This window comes from Myotis nattereri, assembly GCF_964212035.1.
Source record: "Myotis nattereri genome assembly, chromosome: 13".
Taxonomy (NCBI): Eukaryota; Metazoa; Chordata; class Mammalia; order Chiroptera; family Vespertilionidae; genus Myotis; species Myotis nattereri.
This window is the reverse complement of record NC_138088.1, coordinates 22,794,861-22,820,468: the sequence shown is the minus strand read 5'-3', so window position 1 is coordinate 22,820,468 and position 25,608 is coordinate 22,794,861. Positions and strand designations below refer to the sequence as shown.

Here is a 25,608-nt window from a genome sequence, read left to right as displayed (position 1 = left end):
CCGAAACCGGTTTGGTTCAGTGGATAGAGCGTCGGCCTGCGGAATGAAAGGTCCCAGGTTCGATTCCGGTCAAGGGCATGTACCTGGGTTGCGGGCATATCCCCAGTAGGAGATGTGCAGGAGGCAGCTGATTGATGTTTCTCTCTCATCGATGTTTCTAACTCTCTATCTCTCTCTCCCTTCCTCTCTGTAAAAAATCAATAAAATATATTAAAAAAATATATAAATAAATAAATAAATAAATAAATAAATAAAAATAAAAATGCCCAGCTGTAGCCTTAAAAATTACTGTATATGTTCCTCTATTTTCTATTCTGCTTTATACCTCTCAATAATATATTGTGAAGATTTCCTAATATCATTAAAAATTCCTCAAAAAAAGTATTTTTAATGGTTGGGAAAAACATCTGTTTTAAGGCTTATGATACATATTAGTTGGCACTTTCTTAATGTCATTTCTCTAGTATCAGATTCATTTCTATTATAAAACAAAAACAGGTACAATGGAAAATTCATAGTGCAAATATATATATATATATTTTTAAATACTGTATTTGCAAGTCTTCTTTAGCCAGTTGATTGCACAGCTCACTGTGAAGCAGACATCTGTGGGTATGCACAGAAATAAAATATTGTTGTCTTGTTTTTGTCTTTTTAATACCAAGAGAGTCAAGTTGCAGCTTTTGCCTGAGGGAGAACTGCAGGGAAATGAACTAGTGTGATGCGTTTTCTTGCCAACCAGAAAAAAAACACCACATGGAAGTGAAGTTATTCACATAAATTAGGACAGACAGCGGGTCACAGTCTGCCCACTCATCCTGCTAGCGGAGCAACCAAGCAAAAGTAAGATAGCCTATTTGTTTCACTTTGTTTCCTTGTGGATTTTGGGGGTTGATACAGAAAACAAGAAGGAGTCAGGGAGGAGGAACTGGAGATGAGTCAGCTCTGAGATAGCTTTGTAATGGGGAAAAGGATCATTGAAAGTCAGTCTCTGGAGATGAAAACTGGCTTTAAAGGAATATTTCAGGAAGCTTTTTGTTTGGTTTGCTATTCATTTGAGAAAAGGGGAAAAAAGGAATAAAAAGAAAAAAGCCCTAAAAATGTGAATAATGAGGAAAAATAATAATCTAGTCATCCATATGGGAGTGTCCACGACATTCGTAAAAAGGTATAAACATCATAAAGAAATTACATTGGTAGTTAGTACCTTAAAAGAAAGTGGTGCTGGCTTCTGAAACAACACTCAGAAGATAGCAACTTCCGCTTGCTTCTGTGTCATAAACACTGTTCTAAACCACTTTGGGGTATCAAAAATATGTCCAAAGGCATTTGAAAGTCTGAATTACAATAATTCTCTGAACTTGAGTTTGAGGCTAGATCGTCTGAATTTTAAAATTTGCAATAATATACTTATAGGTAATTGTGTTAGAAGCCTGTATTTCAGAGTACATAGATCATTGAAAAATCCCTCCTGTTCCATACTCCTCACCTGGTCACAGTTTGTGAGTCTTTGAATTTAGCTTCCTATTTCCTATGAGTTAATGTTGAAAACTAAGAAATCTCATTTTAAATTCATCCAAGAATTTTAAATTGGTGCTCTGGGAAGCCATTCTGGATATTATTCCATTGAGACTTAGATACCCATCAGTCTGTAGAATCATTGCAGGTTGATTATCTCTCTTCTCTGATGTGACTGTGACATCTCTAAGGATATGCACTCTGTTCTAAATGGCATCTCAGCACCCAGCATAGTGCTAGGCACACAGTAGTGCTCAGTAAATATGTGCTGAATGAAAATCACTGAAACAGGAAACGTATTCCCAACATTGTTAGTCCTTGTGTGCTGTAATTCAAAGGATTGGCAAATCTCCAAAAATCATTCCCAATACGGAATTACCAGGAGGTCAGCCTCAGACATTTACAGCTAATATTCTTTTTAATGAACCATCAATAGTTAGTCAGGCCAGATATGAACAGGCCCTGCACAGATTTAATTCTGATGTGGAGTTTATCATCAAATAGACCTGGAATCCATGCTAAAGTAAATGTGCACAAAGTATCACAAGTAACTGAAATTCCATTATTTAATACCCAGCATGTAAGAAACTCTCATTTGAACATTGTGTTTTTTAATCAGTTTTGGTAGCTTGCCCACTTTGTGGTGGGAAGCCAGTGTTTCATGAATCCACCATATTTCTGAGTCACACTGGGAAAATTATTCAACCCATGTCTTAGATTTTTGATCTTTAAAATGAAAACAATATCATGCTCATAAGGCTGTTATCTGATCAAATATGATGGTAAATGTAAATCACCTAAGCCCTTTGATGTACCGTAAACCCTTCATGAATGCTATTTCCCTCCAGCCCTGGCACACTAACCACCAGCATTATATGCAGAAAGAGGAGAGTAGAATATCTTTTCCCATTTTTTTAGTTTTGAGACTTTCTTATATATTCTAGATAGAACTATTTTTGGTAGTTTATATGATATGCAAAAATTCTTCCCTGGTCAATGTTTTGTAATTTTATTCTCTAAAGAGTGTCTTTCACTGAGGGTTTTGGTATAGTCTCAGAGGTATGCATCCATCATTGCAATCAATTTTAAAATATTTTTATTAACCCAACAGAAATCCTGCACCTCTTATTCACCCCTCCCAAACCCCCCATTCTCCCTAGGCAACCACTATTTACTTTGTATCTGTATAACTGTCTATCATCTAATATGAAATAACATTTAATACTAAGAGGATCATACAATATATAGCATATGACTAGCTTCTTTCACTTAGCATATTTTCAAGACTCATCATGTTGTACCAGATAGCAGTACTTCATTTTCTTTACTGCTGAATTATATTCCATTGCATGCAACATTTTACTTCATCAACTGATGAACATCTGGGTTGTGTCCACAGGACTATTATAAATAATGCTTCTATGAGCATTCATGTCCAAGTTTCTGTGTGTACATATGCTTTCATTTCTCTTGGGTACACATACTTAGGAATGGAATTGCAGGATCGTATGGAGAATCATATGCTTAACCATTGTAAAACTTCCAGGCTATTTTCCAGAAGAGCTTTACCATTTTACATTCCCACCAGTGGTGTATGAAGAGTCCCAATTCTTCACATGATTTTCAATACTTATTATCCGTACAATGACATTTAAATGTTTGCATCTTTTGATGAATTGGTCCATTTCATCTAGCCCATCAAATTTGTGTGCAGTTGTTTGTAGTATTTGATTGTGATACTTTTAACACCTGTGGTTCTGTAGTGGTAACCCCTTTCATTTAGATATTAGTAACTTGTGTTTGCTCTTTACTCGTGTCCCATTTTCAGAGGCACTGCTGCCATCACCTCAGGGGTGAAGTTGCCTCACACAGGACTGAGAGAGTTCACCATTATATCCATTGCCCTGCCCCCATCTCTCTCTCTCTCTCTCTCACACACACACACACACACACACACACACACACACACACACACATTTGCCTGGTGCCGATTTCCAAGACTCAGATTGTCCAAGATCTAAGCTAGGAAATATGGGAGAAGAAAAAAAAATGAGAGGAGGGGGAAATACAGGAAGTTTATTATTTTATGAGAAAATTCTTCAAGTTCTCATTTCTTCTTCAGTTCGCTATTATTTACTTTTCACAGTCCCTCCAAGATTTGCTTTAAGTTGGAGTTGTCATCAGTGGGAGACGTAGGGAGAGGTTCAGTTGCCCCTATTAAGTGGGACTGGTGCTACTACCTATCCTATAACTTATTTTGCAGCACAAATTCTCTATCTTATCATGGAAATCTACTCATTTTTCTATTCACTTTTCCCTAAGGGCACAATACTCTAAGAATAATCTTGAAACATGATAAGAACTTGAAGAAACTTCTCAATCAAATGATGATTAAATTATGTTCCGTATAATTTTAATTTTCTCTAATTATACTGTAATGTAATACAATTATTTTGACATTTTTTTCTAGCAAGAATGTACTTATCTCTAATTTAAATAATGTTCAGCCTCATATTTTTGTCCCTACCTTCTCTATGTGATCTTTTATGACATACAAAACTTATACTTCTTTAATTATTCTCTAACCTATTCCCTTTTTGTATTGTTCATTTTTTCCCTTAATGTATTCTTGATTTGTATCATAAAATAATCTTGCTGTTTAATATTTCTCCAACCATAGTTCAACACCTGGAAAACTTGAATCATGCTCTACTTTTCAGCATTTACCTTAATGCAGTACTCATACTCTTGGTAAGTAAATATCAAATTAATTTTCACTGGGAAAAAAAACCCCAACCTAAATGAAGCTTAATTCTTCATTATATTCTGGCCCTAAAACAGCAGAAGAGATAAAATTACCTCCAGGTACTTATATACCAAAAACCTGGGAGTTTTACAGTCTCTTTGTAGATAAATGTTGATAAATAAGAGGTTTTAAAGAAACAAAAGAGAAAGAGTTTCATTTATTTTCAGAGATTAAAATCTATTTTTTTATGATTAAAGATGGGATGAGTGGAATAGGATTGGTTAATGATAGAAATTATGAACTGATTAACCTCATATTCCATAACGATGCAAAAGAAGTAGCTGGTAATATCCAAATTAGGCCCCTTTACCTGTGACTATCAGAGAATAAAGGTCTCTAGAACTACATAATAACTACAGAATACTTGGCTGCTCAAAGGTTTATCTCCAGCGTAGTTTTATCATCTTTTCATTGTTTGGGTATCTTGATTTCTGGATCTACTCATCCCCAGACAGCAGCATCAGGAGCAAGGTATTATACACACCTCTCTTTCATGTTGCATTATAATCCAATTTATTACCTCCTCCGACACATTTATGCTTCTAGAGATGAGGTTTAATCTTATTTATTTTTTCTTCATCGGGTACTTGGTAGGTATAGTGCTTGTGCATCAATGTGGCTCAATACAGGTTTGTTAAAGTGATTCCCTAACTGTGATCTCATGACATGCCATTGTGCTGTCATTTTACTGCCATTAATTAGCATTATCATCTTCCTGTAGGTTCAACATTTTTGAAATATTCCAAAACCGTATACCTATATGTAAAAATATTTCTTTTATTTAAACACACACACACACACACACACACACACACACACAACTCTTGGTCAATTTTTCAAGCCTTTTATCAGATAGCTTTAAGTTCTTCAATATCTGTGCATTGAAAATCAAGGTTTCTTGCTCCTGACTGTGTAGAGGGAAAGCTAGGAGCGAAGGTTCTTCCATCGCTCAGCCCTTGCGTCTTTGATGCAGAAGGAACAGCAGTTTGAAGTGCAGTCTTCCCCACTCTCTGTGGGAAATGGATGTTGCTCATAAGTAAATAATATCCAGTGGAGTATCTGAATATGATGTCCAAATAACAAAAGTATCAGAAAGTATGATTTTAAAATATGAAATTAATCCAAAATCAGACTGCCTTGAATTTGTTTGGACTGCTATTCACTTTCCTAGGACAGAGGAAAGCTCCCAAAGCTGTCTCTGAAGTACATTTTATAAACTAACCATTCTTCTTGGGATTAGGGTCCTTATTTTTTGTCATTTAACTTTACAATCTTATTCTCATCAATTTCTTCCCCTAAAAGAGCTATAAATGACATCCTAACATTGCAGCAGGTGTACATTTTTTAGTCAGAGCTTACAGCCTTTGGTGGATCAGAAGAAATGTGTGTGATAACAAGCATCTTTCACAAAATGTTAGAAATCACAGGTTTGTTCCAATTAGTATTGCCAGGAAGGATCACAGAGACACACAAAGTTATTGAAAGCTAATCTTATCATTTGTAAGCTATAGAGTCCCTCCAAACACCTTTGCTTTGAGTGTTGTGTGACTTTTATTGTTAAAAAACTGAGTTTTATATGGAGATGTTCTGAAATTTGCTCTCCACATTTAAAATTATTAAACTGCCATTAAAGTGACTGCACATAAATTAAGTATTTTTGATCCCTTTTTAATTCTCTAAGAGAGTTACTATTTCTGAAAAGTAGAAAAAAGTCTTTAAATAAGTTTTTTCACTGCAATGGATCAGATGATTTAGACTTTACTGTTTTTCTTTTGGTATAAAATGCAGTTTGTCATTATCACTATATTCCATCAGCATATGTAATAGCAATAGGTTTCAAAACTAGAATTAAGCTGAGCTGCCAAAGATTAAACAAAAATCTTTTGCTATATTGTGTGCTGCTTATAATTAGAATTTTAAAAATGCTTTTCTCTTCAAATTAATTTAGTGTGGAAAAAGATACAAATTGATAAAATTATACCATAAAAAGAAAAATTGAAAAAAAATAAACAATTCAATTTAAAAATGGGCAAAGGACCTAAATAGACAACACTTCTCCAAAGTGGACATTCAGTTGGCTAAGACACATATGAAAAAGTACTCAAAGTCACTAATCATCAGAGAGATGCAAATTAAAACAACAAAGAGGTATTACCTCACACCTGTCAGAATAGCTACCATCAACAAATGAACAAATGACAAGTATGGGCCAGGATGTAGAGAAAAGGCAACCCCAGTGCACTGCTGGTGGGAATGCAGACTGGTGCAGGCACTGTGGAAAACAGTATGGAGTTTTCTCAAAAAATTAAATATGGAACTGCCATTTGACCCAGTAATCCCACTTCTAGGAATATTTCCTAAGAAACCCAAAACACCAATCAGAAAGAATATATGCACCCCTATATCCATAACAGTGCAATTTAAAATAGTTAAGATCTAGAAACAGCCAAGGTGCTCATCAGTAGATGAGTGGATAAAAAAGCTGTGATACATGAATACCATGGAACACTATGCAGCAGTAAAAAAGGATTCCTTACCCTTTGAGACAACATGGAGGGACCTGGAGAGTATTATGCTCAGTGAAATAAGCCAATCAGAGAATGACAAGTATTACATGATCTCATGCATATGTAGAATCTAATGAACAAAATAAACTGATGAACAAAATAGATCCAGAGACAGAGAAGCATGGAACAGACTGACAAATCTCAGAGGGAAGGAAGGGGTGAGAAGGTGGGTAGAGATTAACAAATGAACTTGTATGCATATATGCATAACCGACAAACACAGACAATAGTGTGATGAAGGCCTGGGGATAGAGAGGAGTAGGTGAGGGGAGGGGGCTAATGGGGATTTTAAAAGAGGGGACATCTGTAATATTTTCAACAATAAGGATAAATTTAAAAAATACATCTCTGGGAGTGAAAGCAATTTTGGAAATAAAAGTTTATCAGGATTAATATGTATTTAGGATATTGAAAGTTTGCAATCACGTATAGTAAAACTGAATGTAGACAAATCACATTTAGATTTAAATAAGATAAGTTAAATGATGTGCCTAGGAACACTGGAGATCTAGTTCACCCCTTTTATAACAGTTTAGGAAATGGGGCCCATATAGATTAAGAGACTTTCATAATTGTACTATAGCAAACCTAAGTAATAAACTTAAAATTCTCTGTTCAGTACTTTTCCACCTAAGTATGGCTCATAAAGTGATATTTAAAAATAACACTTTGAACTTGTCCCCAAAAGTCTCTAAGACAATAAAACCAACTAGCATGAATTCATCATGGAGAGGATTACTTTTTTCATATTGTTCAGTTCTGTCAATCAATTATATTTAATAAGGCCCCAAATGAGCTGTGCAATATATTATTTATTCATCTATATTATACACGTATTGAGTGTCTACTGCATGCTAGATCCCTTTCTATATTTTTTAAAATATATTTTTATTTATTTCAGAGAGGAAAGGAGAGGGGAAAGAGAGAGAGAAACATCACTGATGAGAGAGAATCATTGATGGGTTGCCTCCTGCACACCCCACACTGGGGATCGAGCCTGTATCCTGGGCATATGTCCTGACTGGGAATCAAACCATGATCTCCTGCTTCATAGGTCAAAGATCAACCACAGAGCCACACCAGCCAGGCCCTTTCTATATTTCTAATTTATATATTAGACCAAAAAGCAGGGAGAAGTTGAGAGATGTAAGAACATGAAAATATATAGTTTAAAATGAAAAAAATGCTCTATGTCACTAATCACCAGAGAAATGCTAATTAAAACCACACCTGTAAGAATGGCTATCATCAATAAATCAACAAACAACAAATATTGGTGAGGATGTGAAGAAAAGGGAACCCACATGCACTGTTGGTGGGGATGCATATTGGTGCGGCCACTATGGAAAACAATATGGAGGTTCCTTGAAAAATTAAAATTGGAACTACCTTATGCCCAGCAATTCCACTTCTGGGTATATATATATGAATAAAATCAAAACATTAATTCAAAAAATATATGCACCCCTACATTCACTGCAGCATTATTTACAATAGCCAAGATATGGAAGCAAGCCAAGTGCCCATCAATAGACGACTGGATAAAAAGGCTGTGGTACATATACATAATGAAATATTACTCAACCACAAAAAAGAATACCTTATCATTTATGGCTACATGTATGTGAAAGGGGTCCATGGGGGAGGACTGCAAAGCTGGGGGGCTGGGAGCTGCCAAAGGCATACATTCACAAAGAACTAAAGGCACCACAGCCTAAAGGGAGAGGAAGACACCCATTCACAGAAGATAAGGGGCCAGCCACAGGGAGTAGAAAAAGAAAAGGGAGAGGAGGAAAGCAGATTTTCATCGGGAATAGAGAATTCTACCACCGGAGGGGGAGGATCATAGGGGGCCCCATGTGGGTTTGAGCTCTGAAGCTGCTATAGTGACCAGTCAGATGGGATATCAGGACACAAAGAACTGACCTTTATAAACCTTAGGAAAGAGGGACTTAGTGGGTCTCTCCCCATCCCCATGTGGGAGTCTGTGCTTGTTTACCAATAAATGTCCACCTTTTCCTCTACCACCTTTTGTCCGTGGCTTCATTCCTTGAATCCACCTGGACAAGGACCTGGGAAGGAAGCCACCTTTGCATCCTACTCAGAGGAAAGGCACGCGTTTCAGTTTAATTTCTGCGTTTCATATGGACCTCAAGGGTATTACGCTAAGTGAAATGTCAGGAAGAGAAAGACAAATACCATATGATTTCACTTATATGTGGAATCTAAAGAACAAAATGAACAAACAAAATTGAAACAGACTCACAGATACAGAGAACAGACTGATGGTTGTGAGAGAGGAGGGAGGTTAGCAGATTGGGTGCAAAGGTAAAGGGATTGAGAAGAACAAATTAGCAGTTAAAAGTAGTCACAGGGATGTAAAGTAAAGCATAGGAAATATGGTCAATAATATTGTAATAACTATGTACAATGCCCAGTGGGTACTGGGGATATGGGGGGGGGCACTTTGTAAAGTATGTGATTGTCTAATCACTGTCATGAACTATACTGTACACCTGAAACTAATACGAAATAATACTGAACACAAACTGTAATTAAAAAATAAAATTTATTTCCCAGCAGGTGTGGCTCAGCAGTTGAGCATCAATCTATGAACCAGGAGATCATGGTTCGATTCCTGGTCAGGGCACATGTCCAGGTTGCAGGTTCGATCCCCAGTTAGAGGTGTGTAGGAGGCAATCAATGATTCTCTCTCATCATTGGTTGGTCTCTCTTTCTCTCTCTCTTCTCTCTCTCTCTCTCTCTCTCTCTCTCTCTCTCTCTCTCTCTCTCTCTCTCTCCCTCTTTCTCCTTTCCTTCCTCTCTGAAATCAATATCTATATATCTATATATCTATATATCTATATCTATATCTATATCTATATCTATATATATATTCTATTTGGGGACATGGAAAAAGACTGAGCATTCCAGAACATAAGACATTTAGAAGTTGTGGTACATAGTCTGTAAAATGTCCCAATGACCTTACCTCCTGATACTCATACCCTGTTTTTAAGTAACGTAGTAATCTATAGAAATTAGCAACTCCCTTATAACAAAATGAATATAGCAAAAAATGATGGCATACCACTCCATAAATTATGTTGTACAAAAATACTGTCTTCCATCCTAGGCTCTCTCTTTCTCTCTCACCCTCTCCTTTGTTGGGATTGCTCACTCTGAGGAAAGCCAGGTGCCTTATTGTGAGAAAACGCAGGCAGCATATGGAGAGGCCCATGTGGCAAGAAACTGGAGCCTCCTGCCAATAACCGTATGAATGAGCTTGGAAGCAGAGCCCGGTTGGGACTTGGCTGAGCGCACCCCTGGCCACAGCTTGACTGCACCCTCATGTGAGACCCTGAGCTGGAGGCACCCAGTTAAACTGCTCCCAGATTTCTCACTCTCAGAAACCATGAGACAATCAATGTGTGTTGCCTTTATTTGCCAAATTTCAGAGTCTTTTGTTATATAGGAATAGACAACTAATATAGAGAGGATAAGCTTTCTTATAGTTCTGGGTTTGTCAGAAGGCTGGGTAATGAAATGATAAGTTAGTGAACAGATTACACTAGTGGAGGAAACAGGCCATAAAAGGCTGAGTCAGGACTGATAAGAAAGGGTTGCCCACTCATTACTGAAATGTACTGTGTAAGTTATTGCAAAGAGAATGAAAGTTTAGCCACTGAGGTTACAGAGCTTGGAAAGACCTCTGAGAAAAAAAAACAACCAAAAAACCCGAACCAGCAATTCTGGGGGCATAATGTCCAATTATGAAAGCTTACTGAGGACCTTCAAGAAAAAAAAGGGGGGGGCACTTAAAAACAAAACATATGCAACCACTTGCCTTATTCTATATGAGTAAGGTAGACGTGCCAGTGGGTGTGCATGATGCGTGCATGTGTGATTGTCTTGGTATCCACAATGATTACACAAGGTTGGATAATTAAAAAGGTTAATAAAACTCTATAGAATGTACTCACATAAAACTTATTGAAGATAACAAATGAAGCAAAGCAGGGCAGAGAATGAGCAAGACAGCAGGAGAGCCTGGGAGATGTGCTCCACAGCCATCTCTTACTCAAACAGGATGCACTTCATCTCTGGGTTACGGGCCATGAAGACATATTATACCAGAAACTGTGGTTGAGGAGAGTTCAGGCCAAACAGTCCAGGGGGCTTTTATGCCCCACTGGTCAGGTAGCCAAAGCCAAAGTATGGTAACCAGTTAAACAGGCATAAGCCATCAGTCCACATATCCTTAAACAATGTAGACAAGCTGGTCCTGGGGTATTTCAAACTTTAAAATCTACAACGCATTATATATTACTAGCTTTCATACAACCATGGAGATAAGCATCGATGTGCCCCAGACATGCTGTAAGATAATCCTATTTTATCCAATAACTACTGAGCGCACAAGTATAGGTCACAAAAAAGTCACAAAAAAATCAAATTGATGAGTTTACATATAATATAGCATGTGTTATTATACACATATAACTATACTGATGGTATAAAATATAATTATTTTTGGATATAAACATATGTATCTGTGTGCATATGTAATTTATACATACATAAACTATACAGCTATGTATTCATAATAGGCATAATAAATAATGCTTACCCTGTGAGATGAAATCTGGTTTCTTTTTAAAAAATATATATTTTTATTGATTTCAGAGAGGAAGGGAGAGGGAGAGAGAGATAGAAACATCAATGATGAGAGAGAGTCATTGATTGGCTGCCTCTTGCATTCCCCCTACTGAGGATCAAGTTGGCAGCCTGCGCATGTGCCCTTGACCAGAATCGAACCCAGGACCCTTCAGTCCACAGGCCAGCACTCTATCCACTGAGCCAAACTGGCTAGGGTGGAATCTGGTTTCTTAACAATGACAAAAGACATGAAAAACATAGATAATAAACAAATATAAATAGTTAAGCATAAGGTGGTAAGAGTACGATCAGACATTTTTGAAGATTTAAGATTACATAGTTACATTCATGATATTCTAAGCCTGCTGGATGGGACATGTATACTAGTACCTTTTAGAGAGGACAGGGAAACACTCTCTTTATTTTGTGACTAATTGAATGATTCTGTTTGTCTGAACATATCCAGGCTCCTTTTAGAAATTGTTTTTTTTTGTGTGTGTATTTTTTTTTAATCCAAATTAGACTTTTGGCTCTAATTTGGGTCAATCATTTTCTCCACCTACTATGATCTGTCATCTTGTCATTGTATTCATTACATTCTTGAGTTAGATTTACTTTTTCAGTTTTCCATGCCTTATTATTTTGTTGTTTTCCTTTCTTGTTTTGAGTATATTGTCAAGTCATTTCTCTAAAAGAGTTTGTGCAACTATAATGTCCTGAGTTCTTATGCACACACAAAGGTTTTCATTTGGCCACACATTCTGGATGACTAAGGTATCCCATAGTCACTGAATGTGAAGCTATTGCTTCATAGGTTTCTAGAATCCAGTGTTGCCTGCTGATAAGTTAATGTCAGGCAGGTGGAACCCTCACTTCCTTGATGGCCTCTGCTCACTTTGAGCTGCATTTCCTGTGGCCATTTCTGGATTATCTTTTATTATTTTTTGATGAACCAACACCTATACATTTGCCATTTGGGGTTTATTATTCCACTTTGTGTCCTTTTATTGTTATTTTAAAGGGATGCTAAACTACAATGGGGTAGGTATATCTGCCTTCTTATTAACTTTTTAAATAAAGAAACAGAAAAAAAAAACATGTTGTTAGTCCCTGGACTCAAAATTATTTTATTATAATTTATTGTAATCATTCTATTGTGAACATAGAATGATTACATTAATGGACATTAATAATAAAGAAACAACAACTATTCAAATACAGTAGTTGGTAGAAGGAAGAATAAGTAGAAGAGATGGTAAATGGAGTACATCATTTTAACTTACTGCTTCTTCCCTCAAAAATAATTTTGTTTTTTACCAATCAATGTTCTAATTCCTTTTTTAGTTATAGTAAAATTTTGAGACAAGTGGTAAAGGAATGTGCATAACCTTTCTTAAATAACTATCCCCTACAATTAATATAAACTTTAGAATATCTGGAATCTTAAAGAAATACTGCCAACAGTGTTTATAATAAATGACACTGTTTAAAAAATCTCTATATCAGCAGAGAAATTTTATAATATAAATTGTTCACTTAACTTTAACTGCTACAGATTTTGGCAGACAGTAAAATTAAATGGTGGATGATCACCATAATATATGACATTTTCTAAGATACTACTGGGTTACTAATACATTTCAGAAGAAAATTATTCCGAGGTTCTGTGTAGTATTGTTAAACAGTAATACTTTCTTTTGCTATTGATGAAAGAAGAAATTGTAAATTACCATGAGCTAGAAAATGCAATATGTGAAATGAAAATATATGTTAACAGAAATAAGTATGGACATATGGTGGGAAAGACTTTCCAATTGCTTAAAAATGTCAGGTTGTTCTTTCTTTTTTAAAAAATCCTCACCCAAGGCTATATTTTTATAGAGAGAGAGGGAGAGAGAGAGAGGGGGAGAGAGAGAGGGAGAGAGAGAGAGAGAGAGAGAGAGAGAGAGAGAGAGAGAGAGAGAGACATCTATGTGAGAGATAGATGGTGCTTGCCATATGTGCCCTAACTGGGGATCTAACCTACAACCCACAATGCCCTGACTGGCAATGGAACCTGCAGCCTTCTGGTGCACAGAATGATGCTCTGACCAGCAAGCCACCTGGCCAGGGCTCTCTGGCTTTTCTTGAATGACCTCTATTCTCACTGAACCTGTTAAACTGGACACCAGATCACTGTTAATGACTATTTCTTTATTCCACTTGCTCTGTCCGTAGCATTGTTCTCCCAAGTATGGCCATCATTTAAAATATTCTTCCCTCCTTCCATTAAATAATCTCCTTTTATTTAAGATCTTGATATATCTACATTATTTATAAATTTTCCAAGTTTATAGTTTTCTCCAAGAGGTTAAATAATCTTTAATGCATCCAACCATGAAAATGAACTTATTGACTTCATCCCTAACAGGTTTGGCTCAGTGGAAAGAGCGTCAGCCTGCGGACTAAAGGGTCCCAGGTTCAATTCTGGTCAAGGGCATGTACCTTGGTTGCGGGCACATCCCCAGTGGGGGGTGTGCAGGAGGCAGCTGATCGATGTTTCTCTCTCATCAATGTTTCAAGCTCTCTATCCCTCTCCCTTCCTCTCTGTAAAAAACCAATAAAATATATATTTTTAAAAAAACAACAACAACAACAAAAGAACTTATTGACTTTAAGAAATTTTTGCATGTATTCATAAAGCTTGTAATTAATACCTTAATTTGAAAATGTTAGCCTACTGCTTGGCTGGTGGGGCTCAGTGGTTGAACGTCGATCTATGAGCCAGAAGGTCGTGGTTCGATTCTCGGTCAGGGCACATGCCTGGGTTGCAGTCTTGATTCCCAGTGTGGGGCATGCAGGAGGCGGCTGATCAATGATTCTCTCTCATCATTGATGTTTCTATCTTTCTCTCCCTCTCCCTTTCTCTCTAAAATCAATATAAATAAATAAATAAATAAATAAATAAATAAATAAATAAAATGTTGGCCTACTAATTTGTTGATCTCTTTATGATGATATGTTCTTTCAGAATTTGCTTCCATATCCACAAAGTTTGATAGTGTAAATTCAACATTGCTTTATTGGGACAACAGCAATAGGTACTATTCACCTGAGAAATGCTTATTTCTTCACTTACTACACCTATTCTTATCTTAAAGACTTGGCATGATCACCACACCCATTGTGATCCCCTCCACCCACCAGAACTACATTTGAGAAATCCCATCAAAATGGACAGGGCAGACAGTTCGGAAGGAGTGTCTGGAGATGAAATGTCTAAAACTATTGTCAATTAGGCTCTGCTGTCTGTACCAGTTAACACCAGAGGAAATGAAATCTGATCTATACATTCAACCTCACATGCTTTATGCTCTCTCCAAAGGCAGGAGAAAGAAAAATCTGAGAGAGGCACCACCCCAGTTTATTTTCTAGACTCAGGCACCTCAACTTCAAATTTAGTTTTACAGATGAGTATATAAAAGTTTTACCAACTCACATCAATACATATATAACCAGACTTTCCAGGCCATCTACAAAGATCTCTAAAAAAGTAAAATTAAAAGTCTTTACAACTGAGAGCTAATAATACATGAAATAGATACTTGTAACAACTGAAGGGGGTTATTTCATTAGTTTAATAAATCTGACTTTCAAGATAGAGTAGCAGCAAAATTTACAATAGCTAAGATTTGGAAACAGCCTAAGGGCCTATCAGCAGATGAGTGTATTATAAAGCTGTGGTACATCTACACAATGGAATACTATGCTGCTGTGAAAAAGAAAGAACTCTTACCATTCGCAATAGCATGGAGGGACCTAGAGAAAATTATGCTAAACGAAATAAGCCAGTCGGAGAAAGATAAATATCACATGATCTCACTCATTTGTGGACTATAATGAACAACATAAACTGATGAACAAAAATAGATCCAGAGATATAGAAGCATCAGACAAACTGTCAGACCTCAGAGGGAAACAGGGGAGGGTGGGAATGGGGAGGATAAGAGATCAACCAAAGGACTTACATGCATGCATGTAAGCATAGCCAATGGACACAGACAGTAGAGGAGTGAGGGCATGTGCTGGGGGTGAGAGCGGCTGGGAAGAGATCAATGGGGGAAAAAGAAGACATATGCAGTACTTTAAACAGTGAAGAGTTTAAATTAAAAATATTTTACAGTAATGCTATTATTAAAAGACTTACTTGTTGGATTACTCAGTTGATAACAGCCTAGCTCAGAGGTTCCGAATAACTGTGTTGTGGAGTATGGATGTGTTTTAGAGGGTTATTGAGGCTGTTGAAACATTGATGCCATAGCATTCAGGATGGCTGGGAAGGATGTAAAACTGCTTAAGACCTCAGAACCTCTGACCCCTCTAGCCTTGAATAGCCACTTATGTTTTCCAATGGCAGTGAAGATACTAAGATTTTTAAAAGGTAGTAGTCTGTGCTATTACAAAGAATGTCTAATAGTAAGCCTCCAGATAAATGAAGTCAAAATCCCTATCCTTTGGATTTAATATTATACATTTTAATAATAAGGCCTGATAATTTTTTTCATAGTTACTGAAGAAAGAAAATAAAAAGAAGAAACCACTAAGTGATATATTTTTTTCCACTTTTTTACAAGACTTGTGCATTACTATCTTGCCACTATCTGGGTAAAATAATAACAATTACATCATATATTCCATTAAGGCATATCTTCCCTAAAACATCCCTAGATTTAGAATGGTATCATAATACCTCATTCCTGGTATCATAATACCTCATTTAATAACTCTACCAGGAATAAAGCATGACCATCAGAGAAAGAATTCAGTTTGGCAACAAGCTGCTGAAAGGCAGTGCTCCTGGTTGGGTTATATGGGGTTGGTGGTGGTGCTGGGGCGGGCGGGGGGGGGAGGTTGCCACTCTCCTGACATAGAAGATGACTAACCAAGTTGGTAAAATCAGTCTTCAACTTCCCCTCTCTTCTTACTTGTTGATGTTCCTCCTCTCCTGCTCCTTACCACCCCACCTCCCTCTGCTCACAGACTCCAAAGCCCCTTCTTATGGCAGGAGTCTGAGAATCTGAGAGTCTTATTATGAGACAGAGTGCATACCCCAACCCCACCATACTGACAGTCAAGGTGTGGGAACATAATTTAAACTCTGCTGATAGGATGCTTCTGCCCAAGAAATGAATTCAGAGCAAGTGAGGCAAAAACAGGGATTAGTTTAGGATTTATTCCAGTGGTCAAAGTATCTGGAATGTGGTGGTGAATAAATGTACCATTTGTGGGGTCCAGTGTCATAATGTCATGATGCCAATACTGGTATTAAATGTTCAGAAAGGGCTGGAATGGCAGCTCAAACAGCTATTCTTTAGGATAAGTAATGCGTGCTACATGCAGCCTCCTTTGCAATCTGCTTTCTCATTCTCCAGCCTTCTTGCTTTTGTTTATTTGTTCACTTTTTCGTTTTAAAAAATGTTTATTGATTGATTTTAGAGAGAGGAAGGAAGAAAGAGAGAAAGAGACATTGATTCATTACTCCACTTGTTTATGTATTTATTGGTTGCTTTTTATATGTGCCCTGACAAGAAATTGAACCCACAGCCTTGGCATATCTGGATGACACTAACCGAGCTACCTGTTCAGGGCTATTTGTTCATCTTTTTGCCTTACTTTGGCCATACTTAGATTCTGTTGTTTGCAACCCAGAGCTAAAACTGGGATTTAATGTCTAATCCCTTTATATCTTAAATTATTTTTTTCCTATTTAACCCTACATAAAGGCCCATAAAATAGATTTAAATTAGTCTTTTTTTACAGAAAGTATGTGTCAATAGAATCAGAAAGGAAGGTATGATCCATTTCGCTTTCCAGATAATGTCTTCTTTGGCTGGAGAACATGCATCGGAGGCTGGTCACAGGAGTTCTAGAGTTACAGAAGATACAAGACCTCTAGAACATCTTTGCACTGTGAATATCCACAGAGAAGGTCCACAGCTTCACTTCCTCTTCCAATGATCCCTTTCAGCCCATGCCAACTTATCTGCCCTGTCCTTAATCATATTTTTATAGCATTTTTTTTTCTGACAGGTATATATTTCTAATTACTTAAAATGGCAAGATAAAGATGTTTCCTCAGACCTCCTAACTAGATTTGGGTCCTTTTCAAATCCAGTTCCCTTTGGACAGAAATTGGGTTTTCCTTTCAGAAGCTCTAACAGCTGCTTTCTCTAGCTCACAATGTTAGTTCAAGGTCCCGAATTGCTGTGGCAACAGAAGCACTTCTGAGGCCAAGGGGTCATATTCTTGTTTCAAGAGGCTGAGTTGTCGTTTAATTTTTTTTGCCACATCACCAACATGAAGTCACTTGGTAATCTGCAGACAGAGGTGTCTTGATCACACTTTCTGACAGTGATAAAGAGTGTCAGATTAGACCTGACCCCAAAAGTAAGAACGCACGTAATTCAGAAGCCTGTTTCAGCCTACTACCAGGTCAGGGGAGTCTGCCAACGAAGGTCCAAATTTGAAGGCACTGTTGCTATCCTGGCAGGGATTTGCTGGAAGCATTAGTGATATTAGGTTCAGTGGGATCTGTCACCAGCAGAAGTTCAAGGATGGTTCTTGTAAGTAACTAAATACACAGAAGTCATGATCTCTTGTTCAAAAGCTTGCTAAAGAACGTTTTAAGAATCTGACCCCAAGTTTTCTGGAAGTGGCTACTGTAACTCTGGACAGTAATGAATGACTCTGCTGATCTCTCTGCCCCAGGCTTTGAAACAGGGAGCTGCTTTTGAGTTTCGCATTTTGTTTTTTCCTAAACTGGAATGATAACGTGTTCTCTTCATTAACTGTAGTAAATGTGTCACAGTATAACCTTGAAGTAACTTTTAAGTTGGGAGAAGGACTTGGACACCTCTACCACATATAAAATGCTACTGGTAAATGTAAACATAAATAACATGTGGTGTGTGCCTTTAAGGACATTACAGTCTAATGGAGGAAACTGGTATGTAAATGGCTGATTATGATAAAAGGAAAAGTGAATGATGTACTAACTACAGGACAAGCTCATCTATGGCAACACAGGTAAAGGTGCAATTAATTCTAACTGAAAGGGAATCAGAAGCTCCTTTGCAAAGGTGGTGGCATTTGAGAGAGTATTGGGGAATAATTATAATCTTTGTGGAGCAGTGGAGAAGAAAAGACATTTCACTACTGGAATAGAATGAGCCTAGGCCAGGGGTGGGCAAACTTTTTGACTCGAGGGCCACAGTGGGTTCTTAAACTGGACCGGAGGGCCGGAACAAAAGCATGGATGCAGTGTTTGTGTGAACTAATATAAATTCAAAGTAAACATCATTACATAAAAGGGTAAGGTCTTTTTTATCAATAGTTTTATTCATTTCAAACGGGCTGGATCTTGCCCGTGGGCCGTAGTTTGCCCAAGGCTGGCCTAGGCACATGGGCTTGATTCAAGAGTTGTTTTGTTTTGTTTTGTTTTAATCTAGCACATGCAAGACACTATGGTAGGCTCTGAGAGATACGGGAAGAGAAATAATACATTTCCTTTTCTTCTATAGGTTATATTATAGTTTGAAAGAAAGGTCTTTTCCATATAAGTATATCTAAAGAGTTCAACTGCCATTGCCTGGAATGATGTAACTAACTGGCAAGTCCTTTAAAAATCTATATAGTGCATGAGACTAGAAAGAAGCCACTATTGCCAGAGGGAGTAAAGAAGCGGTTCTAGAGGAGATGGAAATAGGTTGTTTCCTAAAAGATGGTTAAAATTTGATGTGAGAAATAAGGGGTAAGGATATTCAAAATGATAGGTAAAGCATGAACAATTCAGAAATGACCTTGGCATGTCCATGAGACTGTGAAAGCATCAACGTGGATGGAGTAGAAGGTGCCTTTGGCTCACTCTAGCAGCGGTTCTCAACCTGTGAGTCGCGAACAATGAAAATACATCCTGCATATCAGATATTTACATTATGAGTCATAACAGTAGCAAAATTACAGTTATGAAGTAGCAATGAAAATAATTTTATGGTTGGGGGTCACCACAACATGAGGAACTTATTAAAGGATCGTGGCATTATGAAGGTTGAGAACCGCGGCCTAGGGAAAAAGTTAGAAATGCATGTTGAGGTGAATTGAAATGCCTTCCAAGTTCAGGCAGGTAATTAAATGAGCAAAGCAGCCTGGGTACCTACTGAGAGGGAGTGGAAGAAAGCTATGGCCCAGGCTCAACAAAAAGGAAAACATCACTATGCTCCAGCCAGTTCCACAGTGAACTCTGCCCCTAGTGTTGCCACACCTTCCCATTGGTTACAATACGCCACTGCTCTGGATTTTAACATGTGAGTGTGTAAATTTAATTCTTATGACAAAACATGGAATTATGCTGGACAAAACTAGATGCATAAAAATTATTTGAGTCATACTGAATCATATTTAGTATGTGAACTACTCATTTTCAACCTCTGCTGGACTGTAGAGAGCAAAGACTGCTAGAATTACCGTAAAGCCTGCGTGGCTTATCCGATAGCCATTTAAGGTTACAGAATAGAGATGCAACAGAAAGTGGTATGCTTTCCTCAGGCTATAAATTCAGAATATTTGTATGACAAAAATAATAAGTGAAAGAGAATTGATTGGAATTACTGACTATTACAGTTTTAAAAATTATTTTTAAATGAAATTCATCTTAAAGTTCTATTATCTGTTGTTTAAACTAGTTGCAGGAAAATTTTACAACAAAATTTTAAAAATATGTGTTGGCTATAAATTCTTTTCAACAGTCTCATTTGTCTTTAAAAAAAAATACAATGATATGACTCTTCTCTACCTAATAGGAAGAGGATTCTGGGTATATACTTTCCAGATGGACCTAAATGAGCACTTGATGAATGACCTTTTATTTGCCACTACTACCAGCTGCCAATGGTGGATGCAACCAGGATGTCTTGGTCAGGTTCATTTATGTGTGTGTTCTGTTTTGGTCCACAGCCTGGCTGACATTGAAACCAGGCGGGGTTTGAAGGTTTGCAACAGATGTTTTTGTGCCTACTAATTTCTGAATTTGATAGAGTCTATAAATCACTCACAAAAAATACTGTGTGAGTCCACTATTGGTTTAGGTTTTTCCCCAACCTAATGAGACAAAACCTGAAATTGATGTTAAGAATATAGCTTCTAGCCCTAGCTGGTTTGGCTCAGTGGATAGAGTGTCGGCCTGTCAACTGAAGGGTCCTGGGTTCAATTCCAGTCAAGGGCACATGCCTGGGTTGAAGGTTTGATCCCCAGTAGGGGATGTGCAGGAGGCAGTCAATCAATAATCCTCGCTCATCATTGATGTTTCTATCTCTCTTTCCCTCTCCCTTCCTCTCTGAAATCAATAAAGACATATTAAAAAAAAAAAGAGTACAGCTTCTGGGGTAGGGGCAAAAATGCAGCATCTAAGCCTTCACACTGCAATCAAGAAGTTTTGTTATTTAACAAAAAAGCCAACATATTCTCTCTCTCCTATCAGGAATTCCTAACAGGTGGAAGAGCTTAGTATCAGCAAAGAATTAGGTGGAATAGAGAATTTCACATGGAGTTTACAATATTATGCTTCTGTCTGAATGAAATTCAGCATTCCAGATGTTGCCTACATTTCACTTAAAACCAACTGCTATGATTTATGAACAATAAAAATTCCTGAAATGTAACAGGGCAACTCTGCTTCCTAATGCTGAGAAAACTCTTAGAAGATTATCACATTTTGAAAACGTGCTAATGAGCCACAAAGTCTGATTAAAATCTAAGGTGCAATATTCCAAAAATATTCCTGGTGGTTTAGGTAAGTAAGGCTGTTTTCACCACTGATGACAGTACTTTCCGACACATTTTGCAAAGATAAGGTCTCAATAGTTAAGCCAGTTCACAATAGCTTCTTATTAAGTTATTTTGAGGAAGCAGGGTAAGACAAAACGTTAAGACCTGAAAATTGGGTAAGAAAAAAAGAAAAAGAAAAATAGTCCACACATACAGACCATTCAGTTGCTAAAATGTGAATGGTTAAGGCTTCAAAACATAAAAGATGACATTTTAATTACTTAATTTAATGCCTATTTATAAATAATAAGTCCAAGTGTTAAGCAGATGTGAACAAAGAGGAACATCTTCTGTTACTTAATTGTGGAGAATAGAATAGTTGGAAGCATGTTTCCTAGACAATATCTCTATGGGAGAGAAAAACGCTCAGATATTGCAGCTTTGTTTAAGATCAAACTGATCTAATTAGCATTTTCATCTACTTTATTGCTCAGAATTCCCTTTAGTGAGGTGTGCTTTTGATAAATTTTAAGGAAAGCTTTTTGGAGAAAAGTTGAATTCAAACATTTAAAACAAAAAGGAGAAGTTTTCTTCAAAGATTAGCCAAAAATTATCTGAAAACTAAATAAAAACTGCAAAGTCATAAAGCTACATTTCTATATTAATAATAAGATGTGACTTACACAGATTAACCCAGGATTATTTTATATTTATGATATTCCTGAAACAGGACAAAATCTACCAGGGGAATTTTAATTGAAGTTACATGCAAGTAATCAGAGGGAACAATACTTCTCTCTCTTCTGATTGAATGATAATGTGGCCATATTGGTTAGTTATTTTGTAAGGTCATTATAAATCATAGCGATATTAACAAGCTTGTAATTAAATGTATAAATAATTTTCTGATTTTAGATCATAAGAATTGAAGAGAGTGTTCTCACAGCACACTTCACATTCTGGACACTTTAGGATTTTGTTTCCACTTCTTTGCATGTGGCAGATATAGACTCAATCCAATGGAGAATAAAGCTATACACTTGGCACCTACTACAGACATTGTGACTATAGGAGTGTGTTCACAAAATGTTACTAATAAGATTACAAACTGAGACAGAGGCAAGGTATAGGTAAAATCCTGGTAGACCTTCCTGACTCAACTCCCTGCAAGAAATTTTCACTTGGCTGAAAAGAGAACCCCTGATACAACCATTTTTTTAACTTATAATTTCATTCTCAGAAGGGGGTAAAATCAGGTAATTCTATACTTGATTTTGACCAACAAGAAAGCATTAGTTAAATTTAGTTTACAGAAGTGATGCTGAACTTCCATTACACAATCATCTCTTTAAGCAAGTAAATACCTCATTGCTAAAGCAACTACCATGTGCTGTATTTGCAACACCGGTGCCTTGTATGGAGTTGGTATAGATATATAACATGAAGTGTTTCAGATGCATATCCTTCATCTTTCCTCAGCCTATCTTTAGTGTTTTATTATTTTATAAATATTTTTAAAAGATAATCAGAAAATTATGTGCCAAGAGTCATCAATAATTTTATGTATCAACATGCAAGGAAAAGACTAACACTAATCGGTTCTCTACAAACCTTGCTAAGCTTACCTGGTGGTAAACCTCTTCAGAACTAATCCCAAAGAAGGTCATTCAACTCTTTATATGTTTCTCCTAGTTCATTCATTTCAAGGTGCATCTTCCTCCCAGCCCCCACCCCCTCCAAAATTACCCATCCTCATCCCTCCCATCCCTTTTACTACACAATGTACATAGTTTTCAAATGTAATATGCCCTTTGCATATCATAAAGAACAATTCTCTAAGTAGGACTGATGATCTATATATATAAAAGCCCAAGCAACCGAACAACTGGATGACCAAATGACTGGTCGACCAGTCACTATGACGTGCACTGACCACCAGGGGGAAGACGCTCAATGCAGGAGCTGCCCCCTGGTGGTCAGTGCACTCCCACAGCCAACCTACCACGACCAGCCAACCTCCCATGGCCCCTCCCCCTGGCTGGCCAACCTCCCATGGTCTCCCCACAGCTGGCCAACCTCCCGCAGCCCCAATGGCCCCAATCGCCTGCCAGGGACCCCACCCATGCATGAATTCGTGCACCAGGCCTCTAGTTTAAGTATTACCCTAGAGTTAAGAGGTAATTAATGAGGAAAATTCAACATGGGGACTTTACCAATCAGGAGGAGTTTTCACAGGAGAAATTTCTGCCATGATGACTTACAAAAATAGTTAATTGCCTTCATTCCAATTATATCCTTCTAAATCTATATTACTTCAAATGCTTCTGTAAGCTTCTTGGAGAAATGTTAATCGTGGTGCTAAAGCTAAGAATGCCATTTTGCTGAGTGATTCAAAAACATGAGTGCTGCAACCCAAACAAAATCCTGATTCCATTTTTTTTAACTAATCAAAGAAGATTATGTGCAAGAAAAAAGTGAAGATAGAGAGCATTTCTCTGGAAGCCTAGGACAAGCTTGCTCTGTTTGAGTAATGTAAACAAAAACCCGGGTTACCAATGTGCAGCCAAGAGGGTTTGAAAATGATTATAAACGTATCACATCTGGCCTAAGTATATCTCCTAACAGCTCTGGCATTAATAAACATTCATAAGTGGTTATGGCCTATTCCTTTCCCCAGTAAATATATTTACTTCTCCGAAATAATTTTCAAATCATATAACCACAGGATGCCAACGCCTATGAGATAGTAGAGCAATCTATTTCAAAGCAGCCAACACAGGCTGAGACTTCTATTCATGTGTATGAATAATTGGTAACTGCGTAGATTCAACTATTAGGACCAGTACAGCTAATAATGGTTGGGACTTACCAGTACTTGTAAGGAAGTTAACGTTTCTCATCACACCTTCAGTGTAAGCGCCTGGCTCATAACTGTCCATTTCACCTGTGACAATGTGAGCCACTCTTGCTGCCCGTCCTCTGATAGCACCGGCAGCTCGGTCTAAATTATCAGCATCCTGGTCTCTCAGGGCTATGATACATTTGTTGACATCTTCTAAGATATGGCTCTCTGTAAGGAAACAGATCAAAATAATTTTGTCAGTATTTTTTTATCACACAAATCTAGCATATTATAATTTAAGTTAACTTCTGACTTCAGATGTGATGCATGTTGGGAATGGAGGACAGGGACAATAGGGAAGGAAAAATACAGACATAATTTTGCTCCTATCTCTTTAAGAGCAAAATTTGCAAAATACAGAATTTTACATTTTTATCAACAATTTTTATAGATTATATATTGTTTTATATTCTAGTTCCAATAGATTAGATTTTAAATTTGACTGCTTTGTAGGTAGAAATTAAGGAGTTTCTAGATTTAAAAAAATGTATAATAATAGAGTACTTAATCCTGATTAAAAGCAACATTATAGAGGTTATAAAACTCTTTAAAAATTTCAGTTGTCCTAAATATATAGCAAAACAAAACTATGGAGTTCTATTCAACTAATCTTCATTGATGTACAATGAAATTTAACACAATTACAGAAATCTTAAAATTAATAAATAACAAACATATGAAATACATAATTTTTAAACTGTAAAGCAGCAACCTCTCTAAGTCTATGAAAACACTTAGATAAATAGGGGGCTTTGAAAAGATTGACTTGAGGCAAGCGAATCCCTGAGAAAGTTGCCCACTCTGAAGAGTGTCCCCCGACCTCCACTGCTCCTTCCCTCTTTGCATGATTAGGGCATGAAGACAGCAGACTTCTTAGGCTAGCACTGTTTTCTCTGTCTACAAGATGATTAAAACTCCCAATAAAACTAATGAGAGAAGCTGAACAAATATGGGGAATATCATCAAGCCTGGGCAATATTTCTAAGAAATTAAAAGAATATTATAAGAATTAGTGTTTGGCTCTTAGCATTTTCAAATGAATCCCCACTCAAAATCCTTAAGGACTCTATTACTTAAAAACATACTAGAAAACAACTACAACAAAAAGGCCTTACTAATTTCAGACCATAGTGTTAACTTCCCCCCTCCCCCCAGAGGACAGGCATTCACAAAGCTATTTCTTTGCGGCGTCACACCTTTCTTGTAATGGGTAGAGTATAAAATCCAAAAGACCAAATAATATGGTCCCTGGTGACTTTCTGAGACCTGATGACTATCATTCCTCTCTAGGCCTCTTATGCATCAGTCATATTTATTTTATGATTCCCAAGTCCACCATGTTCTTACAAGCCTCT

At 37.1% G+C, this 25,608-nt stretch overlaps 1 protein-coding gene across 1 annotated transcript in view; it reads right to left on the bottom strand.

The window, feature by feature from the left end:
• Window positions 1–25,608, bottom strand: part of CTNNA3 (catenin alpha 3) — a 1,265,562-nt gene that overhangs the window by 317,039 nt on the left and 922,915 nt on the right. The window contains exon 12 of the mRNA XM_081105050.1: window positions 24,221–24,421. Within this exon, the coding sequence (XP_080961176.1) occupies window positions 24,221–24,421 (201 nt within the window). The remainder of the gene's footprint in view (window positions 1–24,220; window positions 24,422–25,608) is intronic.